The sequence below is a fragment of the Haemaphysalis longicornis genome, unplaced genomic scaffold, assembly GCF_048455015.1.
Source record: "Haemaphysalis longicornis isolate Haplotype H1 unplaced genomic scaffold, Haemaphysalis longicornis Haplotype H1 scaffold_6, whole genome shotgun sequence".
Taxonomy (NCBI): Eukaryota; Metazoa; Arthropoda; class Arachnida; order Ixodida; family Ixodidae; genus Haemaphysalis; species Haemaphysalis longicornis.
This window is the reverse complement of record NW_027526407.1, coordinates 154,957,578-154,976,109: the sequence shown is the minus strand read 5'-3', so window position 1 is coordinate 154,976,109 and position 18,532 is coordinate 154,957,578. Positions and strand designations below refer to the sequence as shown.

At 50.2% G+C, this 18,532-nt stretch overlaps 1 protein-coding gene across 3 annotated transcripts in view; it reads right to left on the bottom strand.

Moving 5' to 3' along the window:
* The window catches only part of LOC144141994 (uncharacterized), a 132,958-nt gene that overhangs the window by 48,212 nt on the left and 66,214 nt on the right, over positions 1 to 18,532 (bottom strand). For all 3 annotated transcript variants that reach the window (XM_077673425.1, XM_077673422.1, XM_077673423.1), the window contains one exon: positions 5,846 to 6,014. In XM_077673425.1, the coding sequence (XP_077529551.1) occupies positions 5,846 to 6,014 (169 nt within the window). The remainder of the gene's footprint in view (positions 1 to 5,845; positions 6,015 to 18,532) is intronic.

Here is an 18,532-nt window from a genome sequence, read left to right as displayed (position 1 = left end):
GCAGACATGTCGGCTAGACTGGCCAACCTAGAGACCCGCTTCACCAACATGGAGCAAATGATGACGACAATCTACAAGAAGCTCACGGCGAAGCCGCAGCCAATACCGCTTCCTGAAGCACAGCCGTAATGACAATAAAGACAGCGGAGAAGACACACGAACTCATCATCTGGCAGTGGAACGCGAACGGGTTCCGGGGAAGGAGAGCGACATTCTTGCAGCACATTGCACGCGCGGAGAAGAGACCGGACATCATCCTCGTCCAAGAAACGCACTGCGAGCACGCCCCGAAAATCCCGGGATACCGCTCCTACGCCTTTGCACTTCCCAAGACTCCAGAGAAGGGGGCCCGCGTGCGCGGCGGCATCTGCACTTTCGTGAAGAAGGGCATGGTCAGCCTCGAACACAGCCTCCTGCACGCCACGAACGTGGAACACCTTACGATAGAAGTGGTGATCGGAGCCAAGACCCGAGCCAGAAAGGAGCACGTGTACATCATGAACGCGTACACGAAACCCAAATACGCGAAACAACGCTACGGCACGCTGATCAGCAAGATCAAGCGGCTGGCAGGGGACCAAACAACGCTGCTCTGCGGTGATTTCAACGCCCCGCACACGGCCTGGGGCTACCAATACGACACGGCGAAGGGTCGCAGCCTCCTGTCAGAGACTCAGGCGGCAGGGTACCACCTCGCCAACGACATCACGGTCCCCACCAGACAGGACATGTCGACGGTGCGCCGAGATAACAACCCGGACCTCACCTTCAGCAACAACGAGAAGGTGAGGTGGCGAAACACCCTGGAGACGCTCGGCAGCGATCACTGTATCCTAGAGGTCACCGTTCCCCTCAAAAGTCGAGCGAGCCCGCATCGCAAACAAAGAATCACGGACTGGGACAAGTTTCGTGCCAACCTCGGCACCGTGCCCGAGAACATCGAGGACATTGAGGCATGGACGGCGGCGGTGCTACAAGAATCGAAGCGGGCCACCACCGAGTTCGAGACGGAGGAGGACGCACCCGACGTCGACAGCAGGCTAGCACACCTCATCGAGGCGCGCAACTCCCTCAAACGCCGGTGGAACGGCCAGCGGCACAACCGCACGCTGCGCAAGAGGGTGGCGATGCTAAACAGAGAAATCGAGAAGCACTGCGAGACGCTGAATCGCCAGCGCTGGCACGCCGTCTGCCAGGAGGCCGACGGGCAAATCCACAAGAGCCGAACTTGGAAGTTGCTCCGACACCTGCTCGACGACACCAAGACCAAGAGCACGCAACAGCACGTCTTGGCGCGAACCCTCCTCAAGGCCCGCCGAGAGCTCGGCGACGACGAAGTCCGGCGCCGGCTCGACGCCAAGTACCTACCGGCCACGCCACCCTCGCCCCTTCCGAGCTACGAGGGCGACGTCAACCCAGAACTCGACGCGGACATCGAGGAGTGGGAAGTTCGCGCGGTTCTGCAAAAGATCAACGGAAAGTCGGCGGCCGGCCCCGACGGCGTGTCGAACAAGGAGCTGCGCAACCTCAGCGACGGCGCAATCGCGTCTCTCACGCGGTACTACAACAACTGCTGGCGCAGTGGCGTCCTGCCCCGCAAGTGGAAGGAGGCGCGCACGGTGCTCATCCCGAAGCCCGGGAAACCGCCAGACATCGAAAACCTGCGCCCGATATCGCTGACGTCGTGTGTGGGCAAGGTCCTAGAACACGTGCTTCTAAATCGGTGGCAACGGTATCTGGAGGAGAACGAGCTATACCCCAACACCATGCTCGGATTTCGGGCGGGACTGAGCACCCAGGACGCGATGCTCCTCCTAAGGCACGAAATCATAGACCGGACGACCAAGAGATCCGGAGACACAGCGGCCATCCTCGGCCTCGACTTATTAGGAGCGTTCGACAACGTACAGCACTCGGCAATACTGCGGCAGATGTCGCGCCTGAACATGGGCGAACGATCCTTCCAATACGTCAAGGATTTCCTCACGGAGCGAACCGCGACCATCGTGGCGGGAGACCTGGAGTTACCGACGAAGAAGCTCGGCAGCAGGGGCACGCCGCAGGGAGCGGTGATCTCGCCGACGCTGTTCAACCTCGTTATGATCGGGGTGGCCGAACGCCTCGGCTCCCTCCCAAGGGTACGACACACCATATACGCCGATGACGTCACCATCTGGACCACGGGCGGCAACGACGGCGAGATCGAGGAATCGCTCCAGCAGGCCGTCGAAGCGGTCGAAGAACAACTTCAAGGAACAGGCCTCCAATGCTCCCCGGCCAAGTCGGAGCTGCTGCTGCTGCGGCCGCCTCGAAGTAACAAGACCGACAACGACGAGCCGAACATCAACGTGCGCACGAGCGACGGTATCACCATTCCCAAGGTCGACACCCTGCGCGTCTTGGGACTGCACATCGAGAGCACGCGCCGTAACGGTTACACGATACAACAGCTCCAAACCAAGGTACACAGGGCGATGGGGCTCATCAAGAAGATATCCACCAAGTACGCCGGCATGCGCGAGCGCAACACACTCAAACTGACACAATCCTTTGCCGTCAGTCACCTGGCCTACGTCGCCGCCTTCCACACCTGGAACGCCGCCGAGCGTAACAAGCTGAACGCTCTCATACGCAAGGCACACAAGGTCGCGCTAGGTCTATACACGCACACTAACACGGAAAGGATGTTAGAGCTAGGAATACATAACACTATAGAAGAGATCGCAGAAGCGCAGCAAACAGCGCAGACGGCTCGCCTCGAGCAAACGCGCACGGGCAGGGCGATCCTAGAACGATTAGGACACAGGCCGCGGCTGCAGGAGGGTAGGGACCGGCTGCCGCTTCCGCGGGTCCTGCTCGAGAAACTGCAGGTCCCACCGCTCCCGCAGCACATGGACCCACAAGAGAACAAGGAACGACGGCTGGCCAGAGCCCGAGCGCTCACCGGCACGTACTCCAACGACACCGGAGCCGTTTACGTGGACGTGGCCCGATACCCGGGCCGACGACACGCGTACGTGGCCGCAGCAGTCAGAGCAACGACGGGCGAGCTCGTCACGGCCGGCAGCGTGCGGGCCAGGTCGGCGGAGCAGGCGGAGGAGTTGGCCATCGCGCTTGCCCTCTCGATCCCGCAATGCACGACAGTACTGAGCGACTCCCGAGCGGCAGTCACCAACTTTGCAAGAAATCAAGTGTGCGCGAGTGCGGTGAGGGCGTGCGGGGCCCCAGACCCAATGCGCGCGCCGATAACGGTACGGTGGTTCCCGGCCCACATGGGCGCAGTGGGACCCGAGCCCAACCGGAACGAGGACGCGGACAGGGCGGCGAAAGCGCTGACAGGACGCCCAGCCGACCCGCGACCCGCTGTGCCTCGAACGACCGAAACCGGCAACGACGGAATCGACGACGACGACGATACGGAGGCGGAGGAGCCCGCCCCGGTGACCACGTACGGAGGGGTCCTGGAGTGGTACCGGGAGCGTCGCAGACGCTACCCGGGGCCGCACCCCGACCTCACCAGGCAGGAGGCGGTGCTCCTCCGCCAACTGCAAGTGAGAGCAACGTGGACTCCCGTGTGGGCCGTACACGCGAGCCCGGAGCTCTACGAAACCGATGTGTGTGCGGTGTGCGGGGCCGCGAGGGCCACCCTAGCCCACATGATGTGGAACTGCGACGTGAACCCTGACTCATCCGAGGCGCTCCCGCCTCACCTCGCCCGTGCGGTGGGCGAAAGAGATCTGGACTCACAACGGGCCGCCGCGCAGTTTGCGCTGAGGGCGGTCCAGCGCCAGCAAGCGCGGGTAGTTGCCCCCTCCTAAGAGGGGGATAGCTCCTGCAGCCGAAAAGCAGGCAAATAAAGATGTTACACCCCCCCCCCAAAATTAATCGATTCCCTTTTTTAGAGATTGGGATGATTCTAGCCACGTGGTGAATGAATGAAATGTCTTTATTTATTGTGGAATGGCTCTTTGGCCTAATAGGGGGGAAGAAGGGTGTCGGAGAAAAGACAGAAACAAAAGAAAGAAGAAAAAGGGGTGCGCACACAGATGCGTGTACATGTTGTACATTTGCGTGGTAATGCTGCAGTTAACAAAGACGCCTGGAGTATCACAATAAATTTGGCAATGCATTTAGCATAACGCCGAAGAAGCACATTCGGAAGGTCATCAGGACCGCAGCATTTTTTTTTGTTTTCAAGTTTAAAAGCATCGAGACCAAACAAGAATAAGAAATAAAATTTGCTTCACACTGTTCAAACAAAAAAGTATTAGGCACACATATTGCAGAATTCGCCAACGCGCCCTGAACATAGATGTCGAAGTGATTTGCGATGCCACTGCGGTTTGTAAACGTGCGCCCTTTGACAGAAATTTACATCACTGGCTTTTTGTTATCGGATAGATAACTTCGAAACTTTGTTGCGTCGCTTTTAATAAAGTTCAGAATTAACGTTTTAATGTAATAGTCTTTAGATTGTAGTACTCCATTTGCATGGCTTTTGTAGTTTTTCGATCACACTTCGCTGGGCATGCGTCTTTTCTAATCGTTTTATTTTGTGGGTCATCCAAGGTGTGCGTTTATTCGCTTCTTTTGCGTTTGCTTGGTACAAAGTTGGTAATACCGTAGCGGCATATTTCTAAAAAACGATCTCAAAGAGCGCATGCGTCACTAAAATTATCGCTGAAAGCAACTAAGGTCGCTTCCACATGTTTAATCACGCAAGCATCGTTTTCTCTAGAATAATTTTTTTAAAAGTTTGAACGGACGGTTTTTATAACAAATGGATTTCACAAGAGGAATAGAAACGCTGACAAGGCTATGATCAGGTAACCCTTGTTCTACCAATACAGTGTGCTCAGAAAAGTCGCGATAGACAAACCCCAAGTCCAAAACAGAGCTCGACTGTCCTTGTGCACGAATAGGTTGTTTAATTTGTTGAATTAGGTCGTGTGTGAGCATGATGTTGAAAATAGTGCTGTCATTTTTGCTGTGCTGTGTACAATTAGGTTTGCTTACGAAACTGCGTTTTAGGAAACGTGGTTTCTTACAGTGTTAAGAAACGGTATTCTTACAGTTTCTTACAATATACAGTATTAACAAACCAGGTAGTACAAACTGCCGTCTTGAGCAAACAAAAAAGATACCGTGGTTGAACGTTGTACAACTTTGTCTGTCGAGCTACAGCTCGGCTTTCGCGCCGAGAACACGCTTAAAGGCGCACACAATTGCACCCCACGAGAAACACATCGCCCGTTGTATTCCTCTATCCGCCACTAGGCCCACTACGCACCCCTCCCCTTTGAACGAAGGAGCGATTAGACGCTTTCATTGCACCGCGTGAGTCGAATTGACCTTGGCTAGGTTTGAAGGTCAGGTTGACGGTACGAGGCACTTTCTGGATCTCTATTTGTTGTAATGAAGCTTTCGCTCAAAATACAACAAATTTACTGCAGGAACACAGGGTACCTCCACGCCAATGCTACACACAACACTGAATAGAGTAGAAAAGTGTGTAACATTATTACCAGAAGAATAAGAACCCTTCAGTGAGCGATTGAGTGAGTGAGTGAGTGAGTGAGTGAGTGAGTGAGTGAGTGAGTGAGTGAGTGAGTGAGTGAAGGGAGGGAGGGAGGGAGGGAGGGGTTTTTTAATTTGAACGAGACAAGATGGAAATCTGGGCAGCGATAGGTGTCATTTCACTAAAATTGCCTCATTTTTTTTGTCGGTTCCGATGGCTTCCAGTGACTAAAACGGCTTGACGCAGTGGGCGACACATTTTCTTTGGGGAAACATCTCGAGGGGATATCTCACGAATCAGCACGTGACTAAGTGAAGGAGAACTCACCTTATGCTTTTTGATAGTTTCTATGATGTTCGCACTTCCAGCTCTTGGGTTGACGATCACTGCGGTTGCTCCAATGCTTAGAGCGCTCAAGAATAGGCGAATGGAGGCCACATGATATATGCCCCAAAGGATTATGACCACGTCATTTTCGTCAGCAAAGCTTATGGCCCTGAAATAAAAGAAAAAACAACGTTTTCTGTACAGAAACCAATAGCAGTGGATCCCCCTAAGCTAGCAAGATCTGGCAGAGCTGTTTCAACTTTCAACTTTCAACTTTATTTTTTCACATTTTTTCCTGTTACAGAACAAAGTATAAAAAATGTTGGACAGGGACAAAAAGCTACAGCAAAGTAGCTTGACGGGGTTCCTGCCCATTTCTTGGCATCGAGGAAAACAAGCAAAGATTAAAAAAAAGAGCATAAAATACACGTGGGCGACATGTTGCATTGTCAATAACATTCATAAAAACACCAAAAACATTCAGTTTATAATGTAGAGGAGCGCACGTATGATAGAACAATCTTACCTAGTTTACATCTCACATATACCAAGAAGGTGTACATACTGGGAAACGAGAAACATACTGGGAACGAGAAATAAAATTTTTTCACTAAATATACACGTATTAACAACAAGGCATCAACGAAATTCTTTCACTAACATAGACATAATTTAAGTCATGAAAGATTGAACAAGAGATACAGCGCAAACATGCAATTTGTAAAAAAAAGCGTAATTATTTATTTTGCACTTTAAGATATCTTCTTCATTGTACTGACGTCATTTCCGTACCGTTGTGCGATTACATAATTATCCATGCTTGGTATGACACTGCATGAGACTGTGCCGTCATTGCCACAAAGCACACGCCTCGGCCTCTGATGTCATGGGTAATTAACTAAATAGTTAATTAAATCAGTCAGTTATTTATGATTGATCATTGTTGACTTTAATACAGAAGAGAAAAGGCTTGCGACTGGGGTGAAAACAGAAATCGGGAAGGGTGTAAAAAATTAGTTGTATAACAATGTGCTGTTTCCTTGTCAAAGTAGGCTTGTCAAAGTAGGTGTCTTTGGAGGCCCCACTGGCTGCACCCCCTGTGGCGTTCCCCCGTCTGCGTTGGAGTGTCCGGCAAAGCTCTTGCAGGCACATTATGGTTGATGTGACGAGATGTAAGCGAACCGATGTTGATTTATGACTGCATGCCTTGAAGGGTAGACGGTCAGCTATCAAACTATGGAAAAATAAAATGCTAAAACATGAAAAATAAAAACACTGGTTTATTTCCTCTGCGATAGAATCGGTAAAAACACGAAAAGTGAAAAATGTGCAGCGAAATATGCAGCTGAGCATGATGTGCGGGTTCGCGGCTGTCTTTTGTGGGTGTGCTTGGCGAGCGACGTCCTGCTGGCGGGTTACGTTGGCAAAAGGTGTACTGGCGTCATTTCCGTGACGGATATGACGTCAGTGAAATCTTGGTGTATTCCAGCATAAAACACTTTCGTGTTAAAATATAAAACTCGAAAACGAACAACCCTAAGTATAACGTACTCTTTAGTACTGAAGTTTGCTTCCCCTCAAGAAGACCCTGTGTGCAGGGGTGCACCCTTTACAGGCCACTTTCTTCATTGTACTGACGTCACAGCCGCGATGGAACTGACGTCAGCGAAATCTTCGTGTATCCGGAAATAAAACACTTTCTTGTTAAGGATTCGCAGAGACATCGAAAACGGCTTGATTCGAGATCAAGGTCGAGGTCAAGGTCGAAATACAAGACCAGGCTCGGGACAAGAGACAAAAGAACGAGACAAGACAAAAAGAAGAGCCCCAACAAAATAAGGTGAGCTGGGCTGGTGTCATCTCCCACGGCTCCACACAGCACACACACATCAATAATCAAAGCCAATCAGAAAACCAGTCGGAAATCAGTAAAATTCGACAAATGTTACAGATGGTAATGGCAGAAAACAGGGCACTAAAGGCAGATATACTAAGCCTTAAACAAGCCAACAAGGACCATTTATCAACGGAGTCTTTTTTAGGACAGAACAAAGATGGAAGTTGCAACGCAACCTGATCGCCACATGCCAATAAATACGACAGAAGGGAACCCAAGTACGGAATCTCCCCCTCCGAAAAGAAGGGCAACAGCCCTTAGCAAGCAAGCCGAAGAAACAGACAGCATTACGCTTCAAGGAAAGACTGTTGATGATGAACTGTTAAACACTGGACTACGACAGTTTAAGGAAAAGTTTGAAAGTCTACTTACAAATTTGAGGGAAGCATAACAGCGAGAATTTTTGCACTAGAAAATGCCCGCTTCAGTGAAGGAGGCAGCGGATAAATAGGTACTATCAAAACGACCAAGCCCTACGCCAGGCCACCCGCGACAGAAAGTACCAGGATCAACCTTGAAGCCGCTCAACCTATCACTTATGGCCAATAATCGCTACAACAGATTTGTTATATGGAAATGGAATTGCAGGGGCTTTCGGAGGAAGAGAGGAAATCTAGATCAATTTATACTTAATAACCGCATAGAGTAAAGACCCGATGTAATCTGCTTGCAAGAAACGGGAAGCCCAGCCAAACTACCGAATTATAAATCCTTCGGTGCGGAAAATGAAACCTCCTCTAGTGATAGCGATAAGAAATCGATGGTCGCCACCCTCATCAAGCGCAATCGAGCAGTAACACAAAACGACACAGGCATAGAAGCAATCGACCATGTTCTCACCGAAATCATTTCAACCAAAAAAGAGGGGAAGGAAGTATTTTTATACTCAACGTGTACAGCAGCCCCCGTAGTAACCACGTTTGCAAAGCTTTTCCGCAAGGTCATAGACATAACCAAGAGAAATTCCCTGATCATAACGGGGGACTTTACTGCGCACCACTCCGCCTGGAGCTACAAACGGGAGACGACCAAGGGTAGGAACCTATGGCAAGACGCCTAAATCGCTGGCCTCTCTCTAGCCACCGACTAAACGTACCCCACTAGACTAGGCAACAGCGTCAGCATAGACACGACGCCGGACTTGACCTTCACAAAAAACATGGTTGACGACCCAGAGTGGATCAACCTGCAGGAAAACTAAGGCACTGAGAACTTCATAGTGGTCACACGGCTCACAGCGGGCCCACCCCATCACAAAAGAGGAAACCTAATCAAGATTATAAACTGGGATGAACTCAGAAGAATCAGGGCAGCCGAGCGGGAGATATCGGAAGAGACGGGAAGCATAGAGGACATTGAGGAATTTGTAGGGCAGCTGCACACACATGCAAGAAAAGCGACGAAAACGATACCCGAAGAAGCTGAGCTCCAGCAAGCTGACACCAAACTCTTGCACATGTGGGAGGCGAAAAAAAGCCTTCAGAGACGGTTAAGCAAAGAGAAGCTAAACCGCAACCTACGTAGGCGAATCGCGTATTTGAATAAAGTAATCGAAGAGTATGCAAACGAGCTGACCCGCCAGAATTGGTACAGCACGTGCAATAGAATGGACTCAGAAATGGGACTTGGCAAAACCTGGAATATACTTCGCTACCTAATAGATTCCCAGGAATGCCAGACCACCCAGAGACACAACCTCAGCAAGATCATGCATGATTATCCAAGATCGTACAAGGACCTCATAGAAAAAATAAAAAAAACAGATACATTGGATCAAACACGAAGGAGAACCTCAAATCATACGACGGAACTCCAAACCCCGAACTCGACCTCCCCATTACAACAACGGAGGTCTGGGAAGCCATTCAGGGCCTTCGTACAAAACCTGCACCGGGGCAGGATGGGATTACAAACAAAATTATAAGGAATCTCGATGACGATTACGTAGAAGCACTAGCACAGTAAATGACTCTAAGATGGCAAATGGGAAGCATTCCTAAGCAATGGAAAACGGCCACCGTCATCATGATTCCAAAGCCAGGAAAGAAGTTAGGGCTAGAGAACCTAAGACCCATTTCCCTGACTTCGTGCTTGGGAAAGCTTATGGAGCACGTTGTACTCAGAAGATTTAACAAATACATGGAAGACAAGGATTTATACAACCCACACTATGATCGGCTTTCGGCCAAAGTTATCAACTCAAGACGTCCTATGACAGCTCAAACATCAGATCGTAGACGGAAATGGCACATCATCGAGAGACACAAAAGCCATCCTAGGCCTATACCTGACGAAGGCATTCGAGAACGTGCGCCATAGCGCCATCCTGGAAAACCTCGCGAGCTAGGAATTGGGGCTAGGACGTAGAATTACGTGAGGGATTTCCTCTCTGACAGAACGGCGAAAATAAAAATCAGCAGCATTTAATCGAACGAACTTGAACTAGGAGCGAGGCGCACACCGCAGGTGTCTGTACTCTCCCCCTTCTTGTTCAACATACCCATGATCGGACTGCCTGCGGAATTGAAGGAAATACAACGCCTACACCCTAGCATCTACGCAGATGACCTCACGCTCTGGGTAACCAGCGGCAGCGATGGCGTAATACAAGACACCTTACAGGAAGCAATTAATACTATAGGGACGTACGTCGAACCAAGGGGTCTCGTATGTTCGCCAGAAAAATCAGAACTACTATTATATCACGGAAACAGGGGGAGAAGAAAAGGCTCCTATAAATCGCCGATTGAACTACAAGAAAAAGGTGGACTCATACCAATAGTGCCGATCATCAAAGTCCTGGGACTGCGAATACAAGCGAATGGTCACAACACCGAAGCCATCAGGCTACTAGAAAAAAGCGCCCTCCAAACGACCAGATTGATTTCCAGAGTCGCCAATAGACACCAAGGAATCAAAGAAGCCAATCTAATAAGACTGATTCAGGCCTTCGTCCTCAGTAGGGTGGTCTATACTCGGTGACAACTTAAGAACGGCACCAGAAGTTGCCGCTGTGCCTTATCACCGTAGCCGGATGTTTTTCCGCGCGGCGCAAGTAGGGCGTTACTGGGAATATTTTGAACATGGTGTGAGCCGTTCCCGTGATTTTTTGGACTTAATATGCTTATACACGACTCCAGTGACGACAAACAAACTGCGTGAGACAAGGCAGACGATATCACGCATTCATAGCAAACCCCTTTCAAAACGCGCGCACTGACAACACGGGTCCGGCGCTTTGGCGGAGTGATACACTACATGAAGTGGTGCCGTTCTTAAGTTGTAACCGAGTATACGTAGCAGCATTCCTCTCACTGAAGACATGCGAAAGAACAAAGATCAACAATATGATTCGAAAAGTGTACAAGCAAGCCTTAGGCATACCCATAACAACGCTGACCAACAAATTCGATGCATTAGGGCTGCACAATTCGCTCGACGAGCTAATCGAAGCACAACAAATCTCCCAGTTGGAGCGGCTCACGAAAACTCAGACTGGAAGACATGTGCTGCGATCCCTAGCATTAGTTATGATTCGCAACATGGAAATAAAGTTGACGTTCCCCCCGAAGCACGACCACATTTTCACATTCCTCCTTCACCCAGGAACATGCACCCAGTGCATAACCAAGCCCGCAGGCAAGAAAGAGCCAAAGCTATCCGGAAGCGCTTTGAGAAAATCAGGGAGGCGATATACGTTGATGCTGCTGAATACTCGGACCGCACTGCCATGGCAATAACGGCGGTTGACCAGCACGGCCATCTGATAACCTCAGGCTCAGTCTGCGCAAACCCACCTGAGAGTGGGAAATAATGCTTCCATTGCCTTGGCGCTAGCATCAACACAAGCAAGATATATAATCAGTGACTCCAAGACGGCAATCAGAAACTTCTCGAGATGAACATATCTGCTGAAGCGCTGAAAATTAGGAATAGATATAGCGGGGAAAGGATCAGAAGAGTATAACTAGTATGGGCACCAGCTCACACAGCCCTACCCGGCTACGAGGACGCTCACAACCTAGCTCGAGGACTAACCGGCCGAGCTAGCCCGAGAAGCACCGCGGAGCAGCCCTCGCCCAGAACCGGCAGTGAACGCATGGTCACTTATAGAGAAATTATCGATCATGACCGACTGGGGAGGCTAAAATACCTAGAGGCGCACAAAACATTAGATAAAAACAATCAGTTACGTGGAGATTACTACAGACGGGGATGTACCCCAACCCCGTACTGTACAATCACTATTATCCAGAACTGCACAGCGACACATGTAAAAACTGCACAGGAAGGGCTGACCTGAAACACATGCTATGGGCCTGCCCTGCCATCACCACCACAGGTAAAGCAAGAAGGATGATAACTACACCGCAGCAGTGGGAGACGATACTGCTCAGCTCGGACGCAGAGTCTCAGTCTTGGGCTCTCCGGATGGCCGAGGCCGCCGCCAAGGAGCAGGGGCTCCTGGCCGATGGCTGAAGAGGGGTGGGCAAGGGACTTACAACCTACCCTACCCATGACCCCGTCATGGGCAAACAATAAAGTTATTCCTCCTGCTCCTATTTTTGATGCCGCTGAAGTAGATGCTGTAGGATCATTTACACGCTCACACGCGCGCTCCAAGCAGGTTGATAAAGTGGGAGTCTGTTCGCTCGCTTTTACTGCGAGCACTACTTCCCAAGAATCAGCTTCCTACAAGGCTGGAGTGCTGGGGTGTGCTCTGCACGTACATCACGTGAACCTGTCACGTGACATGAATATCGTCGCTTGAACATGTCATGTGATACGAATGACATCGTACCGCCCGCACTAGGCTTTCTCCGCCGCATTATAAGCGGTGTGTCATGGTAAAGAACTCGGCTCGTAAACTAGGGTTTGATGGCCATCTAATCTCCGATGCCCGAATTTTCTTTGCACAGTAAGCTATTTTTCGTCACCTAAGAAGAGCGAAATGTTCCCGGTCAGAAAGGCTGTAGGACAGGGAGACAGCATCTAGCAAAAACTGTTCGCAGCGTGTCTAGAGGCAACATTTCGGTAATTTGACTAGGACAACACCCGATTGCGGTTAAATGTTGAATACTTGGGCACTATGGGGTCTGCAGACGACACAGTATTGCTCAGTGAGTCAGCAGATCACCCGCGAAAAATTCTTGAGGAACTACATTCAGAACGTTCGGCCATGGGGCTACAAATAAACTTAAATAAAGCTGAATTAATCCCAAATTAACCTGCTGAAATCGCCCTCTTAAGCATTGGAAACGCAGCACTAGAACAAGTAGAATATGACTACCTCGGACAAGTTGTCAGTGTGAACCCAAACCACGAGACAGAAATCCGGAGCAGAATATATACAGTGCTAGGGTGGTACCGGTACAGCCGGCGCACCATGCTGCCGCCCCACAAGGACCTCACGAGACACCAAGCGGTACTGCTCCGGCAGTTACAGACAAATTCAGTATTAACGCCGGCACTGGCGCGCCACGTGTGTCCAGAATTATACGCCAGTGAAAAGTGCAGTATGTGCGGTGCGATGACAGCAACCCTAGCCCACATCATGTGGGATTGTGAAGTGCGACCGAAAGAGGCGGCGGACCCGTACGGGCCGCTGCCCGCTAGCATCACGAACGCCGTGAGGTCCGCAGACCTGGACACGCAGACAGCCGTCGTTCAGCAACTCAAGGCTGCTCTCGCGCGGCATAGGCGGGGGCAGACGCAGCGGGGGACCCTCGAGGGCAGGACGCCTGGGGGATCCGACGCGCTCCGAACCCGCCGACGCCAGCGCGGGGCTTTAGTCATCGGGACGCGATAACCGCGTGAGGCGGGGATTGGCCCTGCGCGGCCCATATCCCACGCCTACTTGTTGGCCTCAATAAAGTGTTTTTCTCTCTCTCTTCTAGGTATGGGCAGGCGTGCACTCGGCTAACAATCCCAAATATTAAGAATTAAGCTGCCTGTAATACTCAACAGAATAATATACAACCAATGCGTCCTGCCGGTGGGGACGAATGGAGAGGAAACTTGCGACCTTATTACGATACTGGAAAGCAAACTTCGGTCGCCCCAAAAGGCCATATAACGAAGAATGATAGGAGTAGCACTTAGGGACAGGCAGCGAGCTTCCTGCACCAAGAAACGAACTCGACTAGATGATAGCATAGCTGAAATAAAGAAGAACAAATGGACTTGGACCATGGACCATGCAGTTGGACGAAATGACAGCCGATGGATCACCAAGGTATCAGAGACTAGAAGAAGGGAAAGGCCAATAACTCGATTGATTGATTGATTGATTGATTGATTGATTGATTGATTGATTGATTGATTGATTGATTGATTGATTGATTGATTGATTGATTGATTGATTGATTGATTAAAACGGTTATTTAAATACAGGGGATGGGGAAGGAGGGAGAAAAGAGAATGAGCTATGGGTGGCGATCCTAGTCAGGTAGGCCACGTGTGGAGGGACAATATTAGAAAATTTGGGGGTAAAGGATGTACTCGAGCAGCGCAGGACAAGAGCGGTTAGAAGTCGATGGGAAGAGGCCTTCGTCCTGACAGCAACAACAACACCTGCTGTTGTTGTTGTTGTTGTTGTTGTTGATGATGATGATGAAAGTAATCTACGTAGTAATTTCGCCAAAAATTCTGGCAGTTCTTGTTTTTACTCTGTACAGCGTGCATCCATTTTGTGTAGCGAACAATGACAGTGACGATTTTTCTCACTATGCTTGAATGCTTTGGCCATAAAAGGTCGTGCAATTTAATGCTTTCAAAAGTCATGCAAAAAGTAATGCAATCGTGATTTTTTCGCATTAAGAAGTCAGAGATATCTTAATGCTGCTCTTGTGCAATGGCAAGTTTGCTTTCGGGAACCAACAGTAAAGATGGCAGTGTCAATCTACCAGTTCAGGGGAATCACGCGAAGCGTTATAAGTTTCTGCGAGACGGAAATTTCACATACACCTGACCAGCCGTACAGCTCCGAAACATAGATAAAAAGCGTTTTGGAAAACTTCGCAGTTAAAAAAATTGAAGCCGTTCCATTCTTTGTGAAAGCCGTCGGAAGTGAAGAGCAGTGATTCGCCATAATAGGTGGTGGCGCCGTTATCCGCTCACTGCTACCACCAATCACGGTCTTCGCCGCTTCGATTCACTCCTTTCTTGATGAATATGCAATTCAAGTTTCCCGCCTTCGCAGTGCTCGTGCACTGGGCCTGAAACTGCATCAGCGGGAGTTGTGTTCTTTTTGTGCTTGCTTTAAATTCGTATGCTTCAGCTATTTCGCGCCATTTAGAGCGCGTAATGTGTTTTTTGCGCGGCTGGAGCCTTTCTGCGTCGTCTTGAACGCGCCATTTTTTTCTTGCGCGGCTGGGGTCTTTCTGCGGCATTTCGAATGCGCCGTTTTTTTTTCTTGCGGGGCCGCTTTTTTCGCTTCCTAGTGTAAAAACCAACCCAACGAGCGTTCTTAACTAAATGAACCCGGGGGCTCCCGGTTCTACACACAGATTTTGCCTCAGATGTACCTGCAGTTTTATTTGCGCTAAACAACGGGGAGATGTATGACAAGCGCCAACGGTTCGCGACGTTCGAACGGTTAGGACTATTTAAAGGGGCCCTGAAAGGCATTTTGAGCATACTAAATGAAGTAGCGCAATCGTTACATTGGGTCATCAAGGTCATCTGGGCCAAGTATTACTCTTTTACGCGCAGCGGAAAGCTCACACTTTTGTTGCAAAGTTTGTAGCTTTTTTCTCACCCTTTCCTTCGTGTTTTTGGACGCCGCCATCTTCACATGTCTACATCATCGATTCCCCGATGTTCGTCATGAGCTAGACATCCTGCTATTGGGCGGCTTTTTCACGCACTTCCGGCAAAGAGATGAGTCGTCTGCTCAGCGTCGACTCGCCGGCTGATCTGCCAGCGTAGTGCCGGAGTGCTTGGACATTTTACGACAAACGAAACAAGTGTAAACAAACGCCTAAATGTTCGTATTGAATGCAACACGGCCATAACACGACATGGATATTCTCTTACCGGAGTACGTCCCATAAAGAAAGCGTCGAAGCCCCGTGGCACTTCTTTCGTGCAATCGCAGAGAACGCCCTGAGCCGAATGCCCAGGTTTGACGGATACATTTTTTTCCACTTCAAAACAATCCAGAGATGCGTTTCGAACGAACACAACGTCACAACATGCGTTGCAAGTCTGAACCGCGATTGACAGACGATGGGCTGCCTACTCCTGCCCCTCGTAAATTCGGCACTCACCTCGCGCGCGGTTTGCGGGGACGAACAGCAAGTCACTTAACTCTGGCGCGCAAGCCGAGATGGCTTTTAGCCACGCACACTGCACATACCCCATGCGAGGTTGAGTCGTACGTCGCTCGAGAAAGATAATCCAGGCCATGGGAAGCACTATCCACCCGCAGAAGCACAACGTCGCATTTCATCGCGAAACAAAGGCGTCCACAACACACACACCATCGCCTCCTGTAATGCCAAACGCATCTCGCACTTCCAAATGAGAGTGAGTAGTATGCCTGCAGTGCCCATATGCCGCGAGGTGGGGCCCCAAGCTGAACCGGGATCACGCAACCGTAACTGACCTCTGGGGCGGTTTGTGCCTTGTTGCCAAGGCAACCGATGTTTGAGATCGTCAAAGAAAGGCGCTCGCTCCAGCGCTAGAAAGCTCAGAGCCGCGCCGGAGCATGTTTAGCCAACGTTGCCGCTCTCCACCACGCGTCGCCCCAAGCTGAACTGGTCACATGATTGAAGCGTTTTGTGCACGGGTTCTGTATCGGCTTAAAATGTGCTTTTCACATGGCGCCGGCAGGAATTATCACCACCGCAAAATAAGACCCGGTACCAGCGGGGCCACATCTGATACGGCGCTTTTTGGATAAACAGTGCGCGGTGCATGAAAGGGACCGAGCGCAAGATCCTCCCCAGCGGTTGCGAGTTCGCCGCCGATTAAAAGTCACGTGCTGCACTGCAGGAACGCACACCGCGAAAGGGCAAGGCCAGGCCACCGCACACATGTGCGGCCAGATTTTTCGTTCGCTTATCCATCCTTGAGCGGAGTGCGGAATTCATGGTGTCAACAAAACTTGCCCGTAGCAGACGGCAGTCGGAGGAGCGTAATGCGGAAGTACGTCACCGCTGACTAGCGCAGCATCATGGGAGGCAGTGCTGGCGCGCCGTCAACAGTTGAAAAGAGGAGGAAACGCGGCGCGACGATAATGCGCGGTTTTTTATTTACGATTTCTCAGCTAATACTCATCGCTTTAACAAAATTCTTGCGGGAGGAGATTGCTAATACATTGTCTTATTTGGTTACATGTAGATCCATGCATCGGCGGAAGGTATTTCAGGACCCCTTTAAATCGCGTGGTTTCGCAAGCCTCAGGGTCACCCCCTGACGACGGTACACCAGGATATACTTGGATCCGTTATCTCGCTGCGCCCCCTGATTCCGGCCGCCGTTGACATCGACCGTTAGCGAGCTACGACGACAAGGCGAGCCCATAAAGTGCTCTGCACTCAAAACCCGTTCTGATATAGGATTCGAGCCCGGGAGAACCCCTTAAACAGGGCAGTTGATCTACCAACTGAGCTAACCAGGAGGCTGGCAGTTTGAAGCGCGAGAGCGCGTTTGCCAACAACCCGAAGTGACGAACAAGTGCTATTCGACCAATTCAGAGGAAACCTCCACGGTGGAGTGAGTGTCAGCGGGGAGGCAATTTGAAATCCGCCTTAAATGCGGACGGACGGCAGAATTAGATAGTAAACCGCTTTCTCGGAAACTTCAAGTTGCGGGAAAATCAAGGCTGTTCCAGAATTTAAACTCGGTAGCGGGCATTTTCGAGTAACCCCGACGCGGGACGCTGCATTTTTTTAAAAGGGAAATTTGATGCTTTCTCACAAAATCGCACATAAAGCTTCTTTGAGCGCTGTTTTGATTGGCATTGCTTGCCTTGTTTTTCAACGAACATGCACAAACCTTCCGCCGGTATTTCACGGTAAATAATAACAATACAACCAATGGATGGTAAGAAGGTCATGGGTATATATTAGGAGGCAGGTGAAAAATTTTAACGTGGACGTCGCATGGCCCAATGCGACCCGAACGCTGTGCTCCGTGCTCGAGCGGTTTGGGTCGGTGTGTTATACAGATAGTAAGGGGCCTACTTAAGTAGTGGAGTGCATTCGGTAGACATTCTCTGATAAAGAAAGGCAGCCTACCATTTTTCCTGAAGAAGAAAGTCTACGACAGCTGCACCTTAGCGGTACTCATCTACGGGGCAGAAACTTGGAGGCTCACTAAGAGGGTTCAACTTAAATTGAGAACGACTCAGCGAGCAATGGAATGGATGATGATAAGCGTAAAATTAGGGACAAGAAGAGAGCGGAGTGGGTCAGGGAACAAACGCGTGTTAAGGACATATTAGTAGAAATTAAGAAGGAGAAATGGGGGTGAGCAGGGCATGCAATACGAAATCAGGATAACCCTTTGTAATTAGCGGGCAACAGAGTGGATCCCTAGAGAAGGCAAGCGTGGCAGGGGGCGGCGGAAAGTTAGATGGGCAGATGAGGTCAAGAAGTTTGCGGGGATAAATTGGTTGAAGTTAGGACAGCACCGGTATGATTTGAGAACGGCCTTCGCCCTGCAGTAGGCATAGACAGGATTATGATGATGGTGATGATGATAATGAGGCCTACAACGCGGCAATAGAAACGGACAGCCTTATGTTCATCCTCTAGAAAAAAGCTCCAATCTATCCCTGCTTC